Genomic DNA, 19,697 nt, shown 5'->3' with positions numbered 1-19,697 from the left:
AATGTCTCTAATACGCAATTGATTGTCATACTATGCAATTGATTTTCCATTGGTGTTAATGATTAATCATTACGCGAGATTGAAAGTATATTTTTTATGTTTGATTGTCCAAAGGTGCAATTGTTCATCCGTTGATGCTATTGAATGTTAATACATATGCAAATACCGTTATTGAAAGTTCGTTCGCGTTCATGAATTTCATTGAAGTGCTAATGAATGTATATTTGCCGTATAGTTTCAACTGTTGACGTAAATGAACAGCAAAAGGTGTAAATGTGGGTGAAAAGTGAAATTTATTGTCTATCATTGTAAATATTAGAAAACCAAGGCAATACTGTCTTAATGAAAACATTAACGATTCCCTCTTTATCAAATGAGACAAACGGGAACGAGTTTTGAGTGATATAACTAAGCCAAGACTGCCACCGTCATTTTGGATCTCCGCCTGGGTAAATTTTAGTCACGTGCTAGGCAACGTATAATCAAGAACAAGATAGAATTTCATTTCAGACCTATTTATCAATTTTGTGGTGTATAACTTTCGCATTTTAGTGCTTAGTATTTATTTTGAATCTTCAAATTGCCTTGAAACTTAAAAGAAAATTGTTCTTTAAAAATTCACTGAAAATCGGTAGTTAAAATTGTTTGTTTAGGTGTTATTTGATTTTCGTGATAACTTATAATTTCGTCAGTCGCCGGCATCTTTTGTTGCTTTACACATGAAAAACACACGATACGAAACGTGATGATCGATTTTGTCCTCAATCTCACGTCACGCCATAACAGAAAAAGCTTTTAAACATCTGTAAACTTCGAGCGCTTCGCAGTAAGTGATATTTTTAATGAATCTTAGGATTGTTTTCAAGTTCAAGGATTGTAAATTACAATTTTATGAAAAACGAAGGTTGTTCTGTTATTTCAGCGTGAATCCTTGCATGCCTGCCAGTCGCTGGCGCCGCTTGTTGAAACTAAAACGAAAAAAAAAACAACTCTTTTAAGATTATCATTGGCTTCTTTTTCACCCCACCACTATTCTTAGCAACAAAGGTCGCCATTTCGTTTGTTTATTGCTCGCCAAAAACTATCAAATGCACTTACAAGCCTAAAATCGAAAAAAAGTTTACAGGAATCGACCAATTGAGCGAGCGAGTGAGCGAGTGCCATTTCCCACATCATATCTATAACTCACTCTTGCGCATGCGCGCAATTCACTAGTTAAAAATGGGTCATCAGACAAAAGGAAACAGTATTTCCTTTATTAACATGACATATATAAAAGATCTCGATTTGTTCTAATCCTGATCATGAGTTGTAAATTCTCATTTCACCCCACATATTAAGAGGGAAAGATGGCGCGACACTCTTCATTTATGAGTGCGTGATTTTAGATGTTGTTTGTGTAATCATCAACTTTCAAGGAACATAGAATTGAATCCTACAGCGCTGAAGAGGAACTTTTTCAGGCAGGAAAACAGCGCGAAAATGTTATCAATATTTCTTTCGAGATTGCTGAAACGCCATGCATTAAAATGGCAGAAGCTCGCCTGAAAGCAAATCAGAAGCTCTGTCGTTTGACTTCCTGTGTTCTCACCCTGTTTGTGAAAATGGTGAGTTTTGAAAATTTTAGGAGTATTTGTAGCACGAACTGTCGTCTTGTCAAGATCCAATCCCTAATTCCACGTTTAAATAGAAATGTTGGGTCGTATTTTATTTGTTTTTCGATTCCTCATACTCCGGCTAGTATCAGACGACTATTGAAATTCTTCATCTGAATACCTAGATATTATTGATATAACGCAAGAGAAATCTCATATGTCGAGTACGGGAGTACAAAATAAGATAAGTTTTTTATTGTTAAACGACTGAAGGTTAAAAGTTATTCCCTTGACAATCTTGAAAAGGGAATAAGGTTTTACGAGACTTAAGAAGTGAATGTCGACAATGAATAAAAGTGCTTTTCTTAAATGCTCTGACTTTTTAGAAGTCGTTAGTTACACTTAGAACAAGTAATTAATGCTTCATTGTTCCTTTATTAGAAACATCAACTAAAAACAGCCGTACGAACGCTTTTGATAGCGTCGCAGCGATAGCTCCATTTTAAGACAGTTGGCATCGGACGAACCAAGTTCAAAAGGGCTCAAATAAAATTATATCATGAGGAATTTTGTCTTAAGTCGTCTATGTTGAAATCGCTGAAATGTACTGCACCAGGAAACAAACATATTGCTTTGAAAGCAGCATTTCATAAATCTTTAACGAAATTCGCGTTAAATTACTGACTTGTTGTTTTTTCACAGACATTCAAGTTGTCTCTTGCCCTGTTATCCGCGAGATAATTCATGTGGTCATACAAGATACATGTAGACACCGACTCGGACACCCTCGGTCGTTTGACCAAAGGCCCTCTCGAGGGTGGGGAATATCAACCTTGCCTGGGTGGGGAATTTAGAGCTGAAGCGTCAAGACTACAAAGAAGAATACACGTGTTTTAATTTTTAACATGGAGGAGTCCAAAGGTAAAGAGTACGTTTCATGAGCAAAGGCTTAGAACAAAGAGTTGCACAGCGCAGTTTAATGCATATAAGCGAATCACCCAACAGCTGCACCAAAAACTAATAGGTGACTTTGCTTGATTCTACAGCATTTGTTGATCACAAAAAAGAGAACCCTTAAATAAAAAGTTTGCTTGAGCTGGGCATTTGAACGCAATTTTGGCCTAGATAGTCGGGAATAAGAACGAGCCATTCTTTAAAAGTTCAAACGCCCGGGGGTGGGGAATGATAAGGCCTCGAAAATAATTACGTACGACCAAAACTCAAGAAAGATGTACGGAACGTAATATTTACACTAACTGCATTTTTTCGTGGTTGCTGAGAAACGCCATATCTGGCGAAGATTCAAAAGATGGGTTTGTAAGCGAGTGTGTATGTGGACATTAGACCAAGGAATGAAATAAGGTGCTTTTTCAGCGCCAGTGCGGTGTTTGCATCATTACTGGTAATGTGGCTTCTGTGACGCTCAATACCGTTTCCGAATCAATTCGATTACTGCTTACAACAACTTTTAAAATACCAGCAGTGACGGCCATCGCGTAAGTTGACGATCGAGCTGGGTATCTAAGATCATATAACCGATATGTGACATATGTAAAAAGCCCACCACAAATGTCAGTTGTCAGTTAGATTTTCAGCGATTTGTCAGTTGTCAGTTAAAATTTTGGCCATATGTCAGCTAACAGTTAACCCCATCCCGACCCTCATGCATGGATGCACGTAGATATGGAATTTTTGCCTCTAGGGCTGGAAATCCTTTTAAAACACTGCAGTGTATTCTATGTAGTAAAGTGATTTTCGCGGCCTTTGTGGATTTTGACAATATTTCAACGAGTTTTAGGTTACACAACACTACTTGAAGAACCACGACACAAGTTCGTATAATAGAACACAGCTTTGATGTAATCTGATAACAAAAATTTCTCAAGTGCCCGCCTGCATTGAGATAGGTTTTTTGGAAAGTTCTCAATTTGATTTTACCATTTCATATCCGACTCTCATTTTAGAATACAACAGACTATTGCATGCTTAAAGCAATATTATCATTCTCCTTTCCTCGTGGTAACCTTACTTACCCCTTGTTATAAATAGCCACACATAAATTGTCGATCTCTTCGCCTGACGAAGACTAGCAGTGTAGCAGTCAGCATTAGTGGATATGACGGCGACACGCAATTTAACAGTGTGAACGCTATAGCCCAGTATGTAGTCGGAGGTTATGATGGTAGAGGGTTTTTGAACACTCTCGAGTAATATGAACCTGGGACGTAGTGGAGTGGGGATTGCAGTAGGTTGGAAACCTGCGGTCAAAGGACCGGATCGGTGTCTACATGTATCATGTATGATCTCATGAATTATCCCGTGGATAATGCATGGCACATTACCCCGTGGCACCCACATGCGCCATAAAATAAAACACCGCATAAATGTTCGCACTTTCCACGATTGTAGTAAGACAAAGTTGCCTTTTAAGTCTCCAATTATTTCATATAGAGGGAGTAAGGCGGCCAATTCCTAAGCGGGGAAAATGGCTCATCTCGCTTGCTTGAGAGTCAATAAGCACACATTGTTCGATTCGTGTTACAAGCAGCAGAGCCAGTCATGCCATTAGGTCCCTTTTTATCTTTCATGAAAACAAGGAGTAATATTGAGGATTTAATTCTTCCTTTGTTTCTCTTTTGATTTGCGTTATTTTGTCAAAGAAAAAAAAAATAACTGTCCTAAACACGTTCCAACACTGGCTTCGCTTCGACACCTTACTCTAACAGAAAACACACCCTATTCGGTACGACTTACTTGCGCTAGGAATGTCGTGTATATTAGTTATTTAAAGGAAATCTTTGGTCTCCTCGTCAAGGACTTCATCAACATCCTCATCAGACTCCACATCAACTTCCTCGTCATTTGGGCTCATAGCTCTCGTTACGATCACATAAATTGACTGATTGGCACACAGATCCTCCATTTCAATACTCAGCACTGAACCATCGTCAAGCAGTCCCACAACCTTCATTTGTATTTTAGTTGAAGTGGTTGGTAAGTCTTCAACTGTTCCGGAAGTTTGCTAATTATATAATAAGGCAAAGTCATGAGAATTAGGAATCAGACGCGCCAAAACATTGCGAGGCTGACGGTAAAAGACCCAAGGTGTGGAAGTGATTCAATCTCACTCACCGTCTCTAAAGCTTCCTTATAAACAGCGGGTGTGGGAGTTTTATCGACTGAACTCGCCATATAGCAAGCTTTTTCTGCTGGCAGATGAATTATTGTCACTTGCTGCATGAAAAATAAATTCAGCTTTACTCAGAGTACTTTAGGGAAAAGCAAATAGTAAAAAGGACACAGGTACAATGAACTGACGCACTTGACAGCCTGGAAGTTTATACTGAAACAAACTCGAGTTATTAGAATAAGTGATAATGATAAAGATGTATTCATATGGTGCATTTTCTAAATTAATATGCTCTGATGCGCTCTATAGCCCTTTCTCGGGGGACTTTAGCCAAAATACAGTGTGAAATGCTTCCTTTAAATTAAATTTTGCAGGTACTCTTAACTCTTTACGAGGTGCGTAGGTTCTTTAACGTCCCCTCCTATCCAGTACGGAGAAGATGCAGGACACGGGGCTTACGGTTTATCGTCCTTATTTGGATAAACTTGAAAGTCTAAACATTTCCATATTTCATAGTGAAGGCAGCACATTCTCGTCATTTCAATTAAGACTCTGAGTGTTGGGCGTGTCTGGGGCTTGAAACCTTCACCTCCCCACGGCAGTCCAGCGCTCTACAACCTGAGCTAACCGTGGGGTTATTAATATTATTAGAAGAAATGGCATGATATAGACTTTTAGCGAAGTAGCGCTATACTTTAAAAAAAAGTAATAATAATCCGGTGCAAAAGAATCTAGAAAACATATAATAGATAAAGGAAAGAAGTCCTTATACGACTTGTCGGTAAAAGGCTTTTTTTTTTTTTTTTTAAGAAAATGAGGAAAGTCTCTGTTCCCTTTGTAATGTCGATTGCAATCTTTTCTTTAAATGTTCTCCAGCCTTCCGACATCTCCAATGAATATTTATTGACGACCTACATGTAATTACATGGATTCAGTCTCGCTACCGTTAGTCAAAAACCAAAATAAAGATTAAAGAATTCTGGTCTTTGTTAACGTAACATTTACTTAACTATGGCACAATAGAAACTGAACTTGCAACGGTCAATCTTTATTTAAAAGTAACAATTTTATGAAACAGGCGAAGGGTAACGCAATAAATTTCTAACCCTCAACATCCAGGATTTCTGCCGCCTGGTAACCATACATTTTTCATGTTAATGTTATCTTTCTTAATTCTCATTATCTTCCGGCCCGAAAATGTATTTTAGCTGTAAGGATATTAAAAAAAAATGATCGCTTGCCTTCTTATCTTATATCCCAGAGGTTGACTGAATAGATACGACCAAAAGGGCAAGACAGTTCTTGCCCTGTTGCTCGTGTCTGTCCAGTCAACCTCTTTGATATCAGAGAAGAAGGTAAGTGATCATTTGTTTTAATATCCTTACGGCTAAAATACATTGTCGGGCCGGAAGATAATAAGAATTAAGAAAAAGACATGGTCTTGATTTAGCTTCAAATTCTCTCAGAGAGCCAATTGGAAAATGTATGGTCACCAGTCGGCAGAAATCCTGGATATTGAGAGGTTAGAAATTTATTACGTTATCCTTGGCCTGCTTCATGAAATTGTTCCTTTTAAATGAAGATCGATCGTTGCAAGTTCAGTTTCTGTTATTCCATAGTTAAGTAAGTCAATGCCGTTCAACTTCCTTTTTAATCTTTAATTTTGGTTTTTGACTAACAGTAGCGATATTGAATCCATGTAGTTACATGAATGCCTAAAAAAGAATATCTTTCTTCCATGAATTGAAATTCTATTTGTTCTTAGAGCTCTGTCAGCAAATATTCATTGGAGTTGTCGGAAGGCGGAAGAACATTTAAAGAAGAGATTGCAATCGACATTACAAAGGGAACAGAGACTTTTCATGTACCAAAGACATCACCTAATGAATCAGCAGGAGATTTAATATACGATTTCAAAAGGGTAATATTTGGTCGTATTTGTTGAATACAATTCTTTGGGTTGGTAAGGGCGGTGAGAGGAAGAATTACCGTCGGGATTTCTTGTTCGATCCTTACCCTGTTCATATATTTATGTACTGCGTCTCATCCTGGAAGTAGTGAACTCATTCTCTTTAAAATAAACCTTTCACCGATAAGTTGTTTAAGGACTTCTTGCCTTTACCTTTTTATGTTTTTCCTCAGATTTTTTGTACCATTATTATTATAGTCATTTTTTTTTATAAGTATAGCACTTTGTTACGCGCTGCAAGCTTCGCCTAAAGTATGTGTCATGCCATTTCCTCTAAGGATATTAATTACCCCACCGGTTAGCTCAGGTTGCAGGGCGCTGGACTGCCGTGCACGAGGTGAAGGTTCAATCTCGAGACCCGCCTACCTCTCGGAGTCTTAATATAAATGACGAGAATGTGCTGCCTTTGCTATGAAATCTGCAAATTTTTAGACGTTCAAGTCTATTTGAATAAGGACGAATAACCGTAAGCCCTGTCTCCTACATCTTCTCTATAATAGATAGGAGGGGACGCTTAAGAACCTACGTACCTCTCGCAAAGGGTTAGGAACGTAGCCACCTGTGTTATGGCCTGTCCTTGTGTCCACAAGGGGGTAACTGCAAAATTTCATTAAAAAAAAAAACAAAAAAAACATTGTAAACTGTATTTTGGCCAAAGTTCCCCCGGGAAAGGGCTGTAAAGCGCATTAGAACATATTCATTTGGAAAATGCGCCATATAAATACATCTTTATCATTATCACCTATTGTAATAACTCGAGTTTATCTCAGTATAAACTTCCAGGCTGTCAAGTGTGTCAGTTCATTGTATCTGTGTCCTCTTCACTAATTGTTTTTCCCTAAAGTACTGACTAAAGCTGAATTTATTTTTCACGCAGCAAGTGACAATGATTCATCTGCCAGCAGAAAAGGCTTGCTATATGGCGAATTCAGTCGATAAAACTCCCACACCCGCTGTTTTAAAGGAAGCTTTAGAGACGGTAAGATTGAATTACTTTCACACCTTAGGTCTTTTGCTGTCAGTCTCGCAATTTTTTGGCGCGTCTGATTTCTAATTCTCATGACTTTGTCTCATTGTGTAATCAGCAAACTCCCAGAACACAAGGTGAAGACTTACCAACCACTTCAACTGAAATACAGATGAAGGTTGTGGGACTGCTTGACGATCGTTTAGTGCTGAGTACTGGAATGGTGAATCTGTGTGCAAATCTGCCAATTTACGTGGTCGTAAGGAGAGCTATGAATCCAAATGACAAGGAAGCTGATGTGGAGTCTGATGAGGGTGTTGATGAACTCGTTGACGAAGAGGCCAGGGACTTCCCTGAAATAACCGACCTATACGACATTCCTGACGCACGTAAGTCGTATTGAATAGGATGTGCTTTCTCTTAGCGTAAGTGTCTAGGTGAAGCTAAGGATGGGATGTGTTTAGGACAACTAATGTTTTTTTCTTATTTGACAAAATAACGCAAATCAAGAGAGAAATGGCTAAAAGGAAGAATCAAATCTTCAATATTATTCCCTGTCTACTTCACAGATAAAAAAAATTAGGTACCTTTATGACATGACTGGCCCTGCCTGCTGCTAACATGAATCGAATGATGTGTGCTGATTGACTCTCAAGCAAGTGAGATGGGTCATTTTTCCCGCTTAGAATTGGCCGCCTTGGTCCCTCTATAAGAAAGACTTGGAGACTTAACGACAACTTTGTCTTGTTACAAATGTGGAAAATGCGGGGTTGGGGGTGGGGGTGGGGGAATTATAAGGCCTTGAATTGATCGACGCACGACTAAAACTCAAGAAAGATGTACGGGACGTGATTTTTACATTAACTGTATTTTTTCGTGGTTGCTAGGTGAGAAACGCCAAATCTGGCGAGGATTCAGAAGTTGGGTTTGTAACTGGGTGTGCAACTGGGTAACCCAACGGATTTGCAGATTTTTGTTTAGGTACAGCCGTTGGCTTCGGGTATGCCATAAATTCCGACAATGGATCTGTCGCAGAGTTTGTAACTGGGTGACACGAAGAGGATGAACTCTTCTGTTTCGAACCAAGTGTAAAAGCTTTTTCAAAGAGATATTAATCCAGCAGCGCTTTCCTTTGAGCTAAAATTCAGTCCCAGTTTCAAATCCCAAAACCTGAGGCAGTATTTTTTTCCCCCAGACTCATGGATCGATTTTCAAGTCGAAACGTGAGACGCAACTACAAAACATTTTTCTGCAATTTTCAACATGTTTACTTTTTATACGTTAATACTAGGAAAAGTCGCTTTTGTCAAACATTTCAGTGAACTAATCGCTGACTCAGCTTTCGAGGGATTTAACTGTATACACTAGGAAAAAAGTCATACTCCAATGGGTCTGGAATTTCCACTCAAACCGATAAGGAAAAGAAATATTGCCAAAGGTTCATGTTTGAGTGGCCATGTCGGGCTTGAATTTCAATTGGCTGAATCAGACATGTGAGCAAGATGGAAAGCGCCCTTGATTGTAATTGAGGTTTTTAGATTGTTACTGAAGTTGAAATGATACTGGTAATGAAATAATAATGTCTATTTGGCTTGATAACATACACGGATCTTTTTGTTGCGGAGTGTTTAAAACACCTGGCATTTAAAGAGCTGCACCAAAGAAAGTAGAAGAAACACTTTGGAGAAGATACAAGGTCCGAAGGCCAAATCGCAGCTTATTTTTAAGCCGCATATATTAAATTTGGTAGCATATAATGTCACTGTAGCTAGAAGAACTTTTAGTGAGAAATAATGGCACTTTGTTAGAGTACAACGCTCTTGTGAGAGCCAGTAAATCTCTGTTCTTTTTATGCTTTTATTCTGGATTCATTGCAAACATATCTGTAACGAAAATATTATTTGTTTCCTTTGTTAGAGGAGTTTTCGCTCTAGACTCGTAAATAAAACCAAAGTAGATAGAGCGCGCGGGAAAAAGTGGGTTATTAGTCGCGATCCCTTTTTTGTCTAACATCAAGCGCGGGTGAAAACGCGAGTGACCCGATTGGGATTGGTTTTAAAGCCGCAACCGATTGGTGGAGAGGTTGGCACGAGTTTTCCGGGCCAATCACAGCTCCGGGAAAGCAGAACCTATGCAATCATTGATTACTTTTTGAGCCCGGTGGCAGGTTTCCAATCTACTGCAAACCCCGCTCCGTTACGTCCCAGGTTCATACTGCTAATCAACACCCGACAATCTTGTTCACGAAAGTATTCCTTGAGAGTGTTCAAGAACCCTCCTCCATCATAACCTTGGACTACACAAAGCTTCCCACTAAGTGCGCTAAGTGCACTTCTCCTATGTATTAAAGGCGAAACAGTTATCCAGGTATCAGAAGCTTGGCTATAGCGTTCACACGGTTAAATTGCATACCGCCGTCATATCTACCAATGCTGACTGCGACTTTTCGACTGCCACACTGCTAGTCTTCATCGGGTTTAGAGATCGACAATTAACTTGTGGCTATTTATAGCAAGGGGTAACTAAGATTACCACTGTTACAACAAATTTAAAGGCCAGCGGTTTATCTGCAAATTAGGCTTCAGTCCCCTCGCGTCCGTATACATATATTGAAATTTTCGCGCGAAAAGAACAGTAATGTTATACAGTTGTCGTGCCATGATCATTTCTTTGCTGCATCTCATGTACTCTTTCTATCCAAACCGTCAGGTACGTTTGCGTTGTCTTTTCTCGTTTGATGTTTCGCTTTGCGATCCTAATTATTGTTGTCGGTAGTTTGCTGTAGTGTAATTTAAGTAAATCATGTTTCAGAAACCACTGGTTACGAATAAATTGCATGGTTCGATAAACAGTTTAAAAATTTGCCGGTGCGTTTGCCACAACCACGAAGAAAGAATAATGATAATATTGCTTTAAGAATACAATGGTCTGTTTTGTCCTAAAATGAGAGTCGGATATGAAATGGTAAAATCAAACTGAGAACCTCGGACACTTGTGAGGTTTTGTTATCAGATTATGTCAAAGCTGTGTTCTATTATATGATGTTTGTATCGTGGCTCTTGAACTTGTGTTGTCAAACTTAAAACTATAACTGAAATATTGTCAAATCCTCAGAGGCAGCGAAATTGCTTAACTATATAGAATAAACTGAAGTGTTTTAAAAGGATTACCAGGCCAGGAAGCAAAAAATCCATATCTATGTGCACCCATGTGTTATTCTCTATTCGAAATAGAAAAATGAGTATTTGTTGTAAGCATACATTGGCTATTGTTTTTGTTTGTTTGTTTGTTTGTTTTTTATGTGTTTTACATGGTGTTAGAGTAGGACCCAGAACGGAATTTAGACTTAAAAAACAAACCGACAGGAAATTCAAAAGCAATCCCGAATAGCCAATGTAGATAAACTTGAATGCTGCACCTTGCAGCATTCAAGAACTCTTCCAAGATGTTTCTGAGAAGCATTCTTATAACACCCGATATTCTCTGACAACTTTCATAAACAGAGTTCTAGACTATCAATTCGACTACTTTCTTTCACCAGAATTGGAACAAAATTTTTGGATTGAGGTGCCCTTAAAATTGAGAGAAGACAATAAAAAGAAAACTCTTTGACATTTTCATTTTAGAAGACTATTCTGTTGACACTCAACAAATCATTCAAAAGGTCAAGCTTATTATATAAGGCGGGTATAGTATATATAGCCGCCAACATGTTATATCCTTAGCTGGTCCTTAGGATAAACTTGTAGCTTCTCATCCCTCCACGATATTGTAAATCTATTTATTCCGTAAAAGTAAATTTGTCCTATTAACAATATTATTAAATTATACTAATTTGCTAACGCTTATGTCATAGTTTTACGCCCAACATGCGACTCACCTAGAATAGCACTCAAGCTAACTGAGTGCGCATGAAAACCTGCAAATACAAATCCAAGGATAAAATGTATGTATGTATGTTGGATATGGCTGTACAAAGAGCTAATTCCACGGTTAGTTTTTATGATTCCTTTCAAAAATACAAACTCAGACATTGACGTAAGAATACTCAGCGAGCTGCGAATAATTTTATCGATTACAGCAAATGTTTGTTGTAACCAACCATAACTATATCTTTCGTAGAAGTAACGTTGACTTTTAAGTTACTTTCCAATACCATAAGCGCCTTTCACGGTTTTTGAAACGATTTAATCTTTAAGTATATAAAGACCCTAAGACTTATTTCAGGAAAATATTTCCTGCCTTTATGTGACGGAAATTGCGTTAGAAATGTGGTCCGAACCATGAGGAAATTAGGAAATGATGTTTACACCAAATTTGATGTGATCAGTGTTCTTTTACTATACAAACATATGAGCACATAGAAATCATCTATTAGTCCGTCGTCCATGTAAAAGAAAGACCTAAAAAAAACAGTCACTGAAAAAATTTAATTTTAGTGCGCCGCGGGGAGCTTTGAAAGTGGGGCTCCTCACTTCTAGAGCTCCCTGTAACACGCTAACATCAATTTCTTTCTTTCTTTTTTTCCCTGTTTTATTTTAATTTTTGTTTTAAACTTCGCCGAAAGGGACTGCTCGTAATATATTGTAGCCGCGTCCTATTTGGTGTGGTCACGCAACGTACTCTATTCAGAGTATTATGTGACGAGACCAAGTAAACGTCACGCCAGAGTGCGCGCTGGTCCTATTTCAGTTTTCATTATGACATAGCGATTGACGCAATCAGCGCAGAGTGTGGAGAGGAAGCATTCACAAGCAAAAATGTCTCAAGTCTTTCGCGGCATGTCGCTCGTGATGTTCTTTTTCATATCTTTAATCAGTTTTGGTTTGAAGAGAGGCGAGAATGGTGGAGTCAGATTGCTAGTTATTCGTAGAACAAAAGTAAAGAAATTTAAGAAGGTTGACGGAAATGACTTTTTCCCCATCGTGAGTTCAAGCCCAAGCCCAGGTGGCGAGGATCAACTTGGCAATAACTTCACAAAAGAAGAAAACAACTTCAGCAAGAAGCAGAAAAAGAAGAGGGCAAGATTTAAAAGAATCAAGGTCGCGCCGGGTGAAGACAAACATGACTGGCCAAACGGAGAGACTTATCGGAATTCCTCGATAGTTCTTCCAAAAGAAAGTTACAAATCTTCACCTTACGCCTCAGACGTTCCGCTGCCTCCGCCCTCGACGGACAGTTACAATGTATTAAATGCTGAAGAAGCATCTGGAGATCAGCCCTACATGGTTGAGAACGATCCTGGTACAAATGATGCTTTTGTTGCTACTCATGTAGCCTTGAATTTGACGGATAAATTTTGCTGGGAGCAAACTTCTACAACTACTAAGAAAAAATCTGCTCTGTCAAAATTCTTTGCAAGATTTAAGCGCGATGGACCAAAAAGTTTAAAGGTTCGCAAATTTCGGAAATAATCAAAATGCAACTGACTCTTTTGAGTTTCTTGTATTATCTGTATTGCAAACTTATTTGATTCTTTCTTTTTCTTTTTATTTAAGTTTTGTTGTGGATAATAGACCAAAACATAAGAAGAATAAAGATTGAAACTCTAAATAGCATAAGCTTCTCTTATTTTTCAAAGCGGTGTTCCTAAATCCAACCGAGCATTTTTAGCGTGTTCAATCGAAAGCTATCGAAAATCAAAGAAACTAAGGCAAAATTTAAACGAATTCGAAATATTGCGCATCTCGAGACCGGACAAGCACTGCAGCAAAGAGATCCGTTGACATAAATTTTTCCTGCATTGGATAAATGGGGAGATAGCTTTTAGCGCTAACAGTTAAAATTTGGCCACTATACAACTACAATTAATCCAAAATGACACAAACTAAGTGACACGTTTACGTTTTACGGCTTACAGTTTACCCCAGTGAGATCCATGTTTATTGGCAAATATATATTTTATAAAAATACAAGCTGAATTCATTTTTAAGACCCACTTGAGATATCTTTCTAGCTAGAAAATTCCCGATTCTGGTAACTTTGTCTACTTAAAAGAGCTGTTCCCAAATTCAATTTTTGTGACAGCAAACAAAATACGTTTAGCGAGACCTTTAGGCCTCGATGATCATTTATTAGAATTCACTTCACCGCCAAATATCAAAGAAGAAAGTGGAAAATTTCGGTCAATCTCTGTGTACATAATATAGATGTTCATGTTTTACATATCATTTTGAACAAACTTCGGAAGAAAGGGAAGCATCCCGGCTGACAAAAAAGACTATTTCAAGCCAGGAACTTGTTTCATAAACACTTTTATTTTCATAAGGATATATCAAAATTCAACTTAAACTTACACTCTGATTTAATGTGGCATTTACTATTTCTAAACTACATCTTTCAATGAAACACCCGAGCTCTGAGGATAAATCATTTTCTTAACTAACTATCTTTTGTATTTTTGCTGGGCAGACTGTGGCATTTCTTTTCAGCCGAGCGGAAGTTGGGTGAAAGAGAGGAGCAAACTCGAGAAAAAATTTAAGTTCAGGGGGAGGGGTGGAAAGGCTTCCCTGTCCGTCAGCAAACTTTGCAATAGAACCAGAAAAACTAAACCACACGAGAAAAACTTTGAGAATAAATTACCTCCACTACAACCAAAAAAAATTGAACTTATCAGAGTCACAAGAAAAACAAAAACAACAGAGCCACGTGTTTGTGAAGTTGACTTATCTTTAATGACGCAAACTTATAGCAAATCACAACATTTTCTTTACTGCTTCCGTATTACTTCCTCCTCATTTTACTTTAACAGCAGCGAGGCAGATGTACTTTTTAGAAGTATTACAATATTCCGAAGCATAAAAAGCTGTGTTATCGTAATTCCCAGTTTTCCATTTGTGCATTTTCGAGGTTCGTATTCATCAAGACCTGCCATGGAAGAAAAAATTCAAACATAAGTACTAATGAGGGTTACTCTAAACCCTTAATAAACCAACGTCAGTATATATTCTTCAAACTGTTTATGTTTACATTTCCAAATGAGCTGGTAAGGAGAGTTTGTTTGACAATCAAGAGCTTTTTTAGTTGATGATCGTTTCCTTTATTCTCATGACTTTGATATGTGATTCAGAGGAATATTTTAAGGGGAATTTAGATGCAAGTCTGAGCTCATTTTAGAGCGACTAAGCGGGTGTCCATGCGGTGACAACTCGAGCTCTGTAAAAGCCTTTAAGCAACTTTTTGTGGCTACTGCCTCCTGTAGGAGGCGAAGCTACATACGTCGTCGAGACACCTAAGTGACTGAGAGAGTGAGTATAAAAATAAAATTTCGATCTTGACCCCGGTGCTACTTATTCAGCTTGTTTCGGAGTATTTTAATAGTTCGACATTTGCACTCGATAAACAGTCTAGTTCTCTCCTTTCGTGATTTATGGCTTTAAGCCACTAACACATTATTTTTCTTTTGTAGCGGGGCATTATAATTCCGTTAATCTCCTAAAAAGCCGTTATTTACTCTCGTCACGCAAAGGGTGACTGCGATTTACGCTACCATGATGTTGTCCGTTGAAATTTTCCCGAGGTGTCCAGTTCGTTACTTATCATCCTCTTAAGTAATACCGTGTTGTATTACATATTTTGTTTTTGAAACGCAATGCAATAACGATGCAAAGAGTCTCTTCCTTTTTGAAGGCCTCTGTAATTTTTTTTAGTTCAGGAGGGATGATAATAAAACGCAGAATGGTTAGCAGGTATATTCCTTTTCAATTCCACTTTACTCGTCGTTTTCAAAGGAACCTTTCAATTAATCTAAACAAGGAAATGGTGAGTAGTTTCAGTAATGCAAGCCAGCCTGTAAAAATAATTAAAGATGCTTTTCGCAGATTAACTTGTAAATGTAAGGCATTTTTCAGATCATGGGATCATGGAATAATAACGTGCGTATATGGTCGCTTTGCTCTTCTAACATCACCAAAAGATACAAAATAAGCTGCACGTCCTATATTCCTTATTTCTGCTTATCCTCACTGAAATGGTTTCCGTCAACCGCGACGAAAACGACGAATTGCACGACGAACACGACGAATTCTACGGCGAATGCGACGGAGACCGCGTCTGATCCTACGTCGTAATCGTCCAAAGAGAAAGAGATCAGCGGATTTTTCTATTGCTATTACGTCATCTTCGTCATTAACTTCGTCTCCATCATCGTCACTCTCGAAGTTTTTCTGGTTCAAATTCATCTACTATCTCGGTCAACTCATTTTCAGTTACTGCGACTGAAAAAACCAACAGTGAGTACAAAGCCAAACAGAGCTAAAATAACAGATGTTTTCATTTTGTCCTCTCCGTTGAGTTCTCAACTTTAGGTAGCCTCAAAGCTCACAGCTTTTATGGACCCCATCCTATATGATATTAAAATCTATTTCGTCCCGATCCTTTTTTAACTCGATATCTGATCATGGAATGTAAACCCTCGAGAATCTGTAAAAAAAATAGACTGAAGAGTACACTTGAAAGTCTCAAAGATATTGCGTCCGTCTTTTATTAATTTTACTAGGTAGGCCTTATAGTTTGATAATATTTACTATCATATGGTTTTGGAGAAAAACGGATTTTAGGAAAAAAAATCACCCATCCTGAAGTTTACGATCTTGTACGTTTAACTATGCAGTTTCATAAGTTAAGTTATTTTAAATTCGTTTATTATCTCTTATTCCGTTATTCACCAGCGAAACCTTTTTTTTTTTTTTTAATAAAATGAGGATAAACAGGTCATGAAAGATTAAGAAAATTTATTTTGTAAACATGATCGGCACCACAACAAATTCGAACTTCCAATTTGTGGATGGAGTGTAAATTACTTTGAAATAGGAAATGCGTATTATTTTCTCGAGTATGCAATGCTTTATTGTATTCAGGTCCCCATATCACCCGATATGTGATCATGGAATGTAGACCATTGAAAATCTGTAAAAAATAGACTTTAAATGCGTTATTTTAAGGTAAAAACTCAGTGGACCTTCCTAAATATTTCTCCTTTCTGTAACAATGTTATCAGATAAGCCATGTAGTTTGAAAATATTTACTTGCTTAAATTCCTAACTATTTCATAGCTTTCCTTGACTTAAAGTTTGTTTAATTTAACAATTAGAAACACTTACTTCAATTTCATTTCATTGAAACGATTGGTTATTGCGTATCGTGCCCATATCAGTGATTTCACAGAATGTAGACCCTTGAAGTTCTATAAATAACAGATTAAAGAAAGCACTTGTTAGTCTTAAAGATACTGGGTTCTCCTAAACGTTCGTCCTTCGTGTAATGATATTATCAGATAAACCTTATAGTTTGATAATATTGCTGTTGAAATTCCAAATTATTTCCATAGCTTTTCCTTAGGATGTGATTTTTTTTATTTTTGCAGATAGTTGCATTTATACTTCCAATTCATTTCATTAAAAAAGATATAAATTACACATACCATGCTGATATTAAGGGCCTTGAAGAATTTCTACTAAACCCTGAAAAATCTTCTAAATAAAAAAAACATTTAGGGATACTCTTGTTACCCTTTCAGATAAACAATCTCAATGGGTCCTTTTAAATGGTCTTCCGTTCAGTTTGTAATGATGTCATCAGATAAATCACGCAGTTGGATAATACTAACTCGTTTATAAGTAGTACTAGCATTTATTTATACACGATTAAAAATTACAGCAGTGCTGATGTGATCGTGATTTGAATAAAAATATGAAAATTTTATATAAAAAGTTATTAAAGAAAGGGATCACTATACATTTTCAATACTGATTAGATAAATATTAAAACTATTTACAATGATCCAAAAACAACTAAGTTATTCGTATATACATTTAAATCAGAAATCTAAATGATTTGCTCGAAATAAGTTTCAGTTTTTTTTTTAAAACAGTTTACTTTGGATAGCTCTCTTGTTCTGCGCTCGAGCCAAAGGGCTCGGAGCTTATCCCAACTTTCTTAGCATGAAGCGACTAAGAATATTACTACTTCCCCCTGGATGGGATCCTATTCCATATCAAGGTTCGATTCCTCTTGGGGAACTCAGAATTTTCTCTTTGTCTCACGCTCGTAACAAGACAAAAAGCATCTTAATTCTCTAATTATTGATTGGTGTCAAGCAGAATTGTGATTGAGTTCCATTTTCCAAGGTATTACCTCAGAGATCAGCTTCCAGCGTAAATTGTATTGCCAAAATACTGTCTAAAAGTATTTCCGGATAGTGACCGAAGCATTACATAAGAAGATTTATGGGTCAACAGTAGGAAGTTCTAACTGTTTCCATAACTTTTTTTTTAAGTTTAATTAAAATTTACCATAAAGATAGCAACATTTACTTCAATTTAATTTCTCCAATGAGTTAAAATGATTTTGAAACCCATACGTTTTCATTCATTCATCCATTCACCTTTGATACCTGTTATCTGTCTTTAACTATAGTAAGCGGTACATGAAAGATCGAACAAATTTATGTTGTCAACACTAGTTGTACTACAAAAACATTAAATTCATACTTGGTTGATGGAGCGTAAAATACTTTGAAATAGGAAATATGTATTGTTTTCTTGAGTAAGCAATATCTATTTTATTCAGATCCCACCCGATATCTGATCACGGAATATGGACCCCTGAAAATCTATAAAGACAAAAAAAGATGTTTGATTTTCCGTCTTGTAATGTCGTTATCCATTAAAGCTTTTCCTTAAGGTTTGATTTTTTTATCATTATTAATTTACAGATGGAAACACTTATACATCACTTTCATTTCATTTCAAAAACAATTTGAAAAACACATACCATACCCATATCAGTAGTTTTAAAGACCACGATTGATATTAAGAAATATTATATTTTTCTGTCGGTGTCATTAACACCCACTCGCTGAAGGAGTAGGTCGCTTCAGGAGCCCGATAAGAATTGTAATTTCCCCCACTAAAACGTACACATGAAATTCAAGCGGTAAACCTAACCTTTCCCAGAATTTTTTTTTGTAATAAATTCTATACATTCGACTTCAGAGGCCTTGCGCTCATCTGTGAGGCGTGCTTGAATAAAGTATCGTTGCGGTAAGTGTTTTTGTTGTTGTTGTTTGATGCACTGTGCGAGCGAAAGTTTCACCATGAACTAATGAAAGAAGAGGCAGCGACATCAATTTTAATTCCTGTTTCTATGCCAAAACTATGGGGATATTTACCAACTCATCAACCCAAAATGAGAAAACAGTTGACTTGATTTTTATTTTTCCAATGTCCACAATAAAGTATTGTTGTGGTAGGTGTTCGTTCTGTTGTTGAACGCATCCAATTCACTGTGCGCGCAAAAGTCTTATAAAAAATGTCCAACCATGAAGTGTTCATAAGTGAAAGGACCATCTAGTTTTATTCGGAAAGATATGTGCTTCCTACTCGCATCCAAATATTGTATGAAAAATGTAGAAGATTGTCATAATTTACAATTTAGATTCATTTAACACTTAAATAGGGTGTCTCCGATGTCTCCCACGCCAATTTCAATTCTGTGCCAAAACTGTAGGGATCAAACCGGTAATGAGGAGATATTTGAGTCTTTTTTACTGTTCTCATTTCCGCAGCATCAATGGGGACACTCTTTTGCATACTTTCTTTTCTAAATCTTACCACTAAAAAGTTGATACAGCTGATTAAAGCAGGGCACACGAGCCCTTGCATGAGTTACCTTCATGTTTTCACAACCTAAATAGTGTTGTGGGTGAGTATCTTCTTTTATTTCTTCTAGTTCTTTCTGCATATTCCAAAGGCTACATCGTCGTTGCTTATATAGAGAAAATAGCATGGCTTCGTGGCGTGTGCACATAAATTTTTATCTTCTAGTGTTAATGATGTAACTCACATATCTACCTTCATGAGGAATCTTATTTTTATTCTCGCGGAAGTCCAGACGAAAGAAAAACCCTCGAATAGAAACAGGACACAACCAGAAAAGCAAAATCATAACGAGAAAAAAAAATTCACCAAAAATAAAATTCACCAAAAAAAATAAACTTATCAAAGTCACGAGAAAAACAAACAAAACATAGCCAGG

At 37.2% G+C, this 19,697-nt stretch overlaps 1 protein-coding gene across 1 annotated transcript; it reads left to right on the top strand.

Moving 5' to 3' along the window:
* Nucleotides 1-5,650: 5,650 nt before the first annotated feature.
* Nucleotides 5,651-8,727, top strand: LOC149037813 (uncharacterized). Its single transcript, XM_089186408.1, has 6 exons — nucleotides 5,651-5,670; nucleotides 6,002-6,080; nucleotides 6,491-6,646; nucleotides 7,572-7,673; nucleotides 7,780-8,050; nucleotides 8,549-8,727. The coding sequence occupies exons 1-6, from the start codon at nucleotides 5,651-5,653 to the stop codon at nucleotides 8,725-8,727; spliced, it is 807 nt and encodes a 268-aa protein (XP_089042534.1).
* The last annotated feature ends 10,970 nt before the right edge of the window (nucleotides 8,728-19,697 follow it).

Source organism: Pocillopora damicornis, chromosome 11 (genome assembly GCF_964200805.1).
Source record: "Pocillopora damicornis chromosome 11, jaPocDami1.2, whole genome shotgun sequence".
NCBI classification, from domain to species: domain Eukaryota; kingdom Metazoa; phylum Cnidaria; class Anthozoa; order Scleractinia; family Pocilloporidae; genus Pocillopora; species Pocillopora damicornis.
The sequence above is the reverse complement of the archived record's forward strand: the minus strand, read 5'-3'. Positions and strand labels throughout refer to the sequence as shown.

What these genes read in the sequence shown, in the direction of transcription:
- LOC149037813 (XM_089186408.1), top strand. Translation starts at nt 5,651, where the DNA reads ATGGATTCAGTCTCGCTACC. An exon ending in ATGGATTCAGTCTCGCTACC is followed by an intron (nt 5,671 to 6,001) that starts GTTAGTCAAAAA and finishes TTGACTGAATAG; the next exon opens with ATACGACCAAAAGGGCAAGA. An exon ending in TAAAGGAAGCTTTAGAGACG is followed by an intron (nt 7,674 to 7,779) that starts GTAAGATTGAAT and finishes TTGTGTAATCAG; the next exon opens with CAAACTCCCAGAACACAAGG.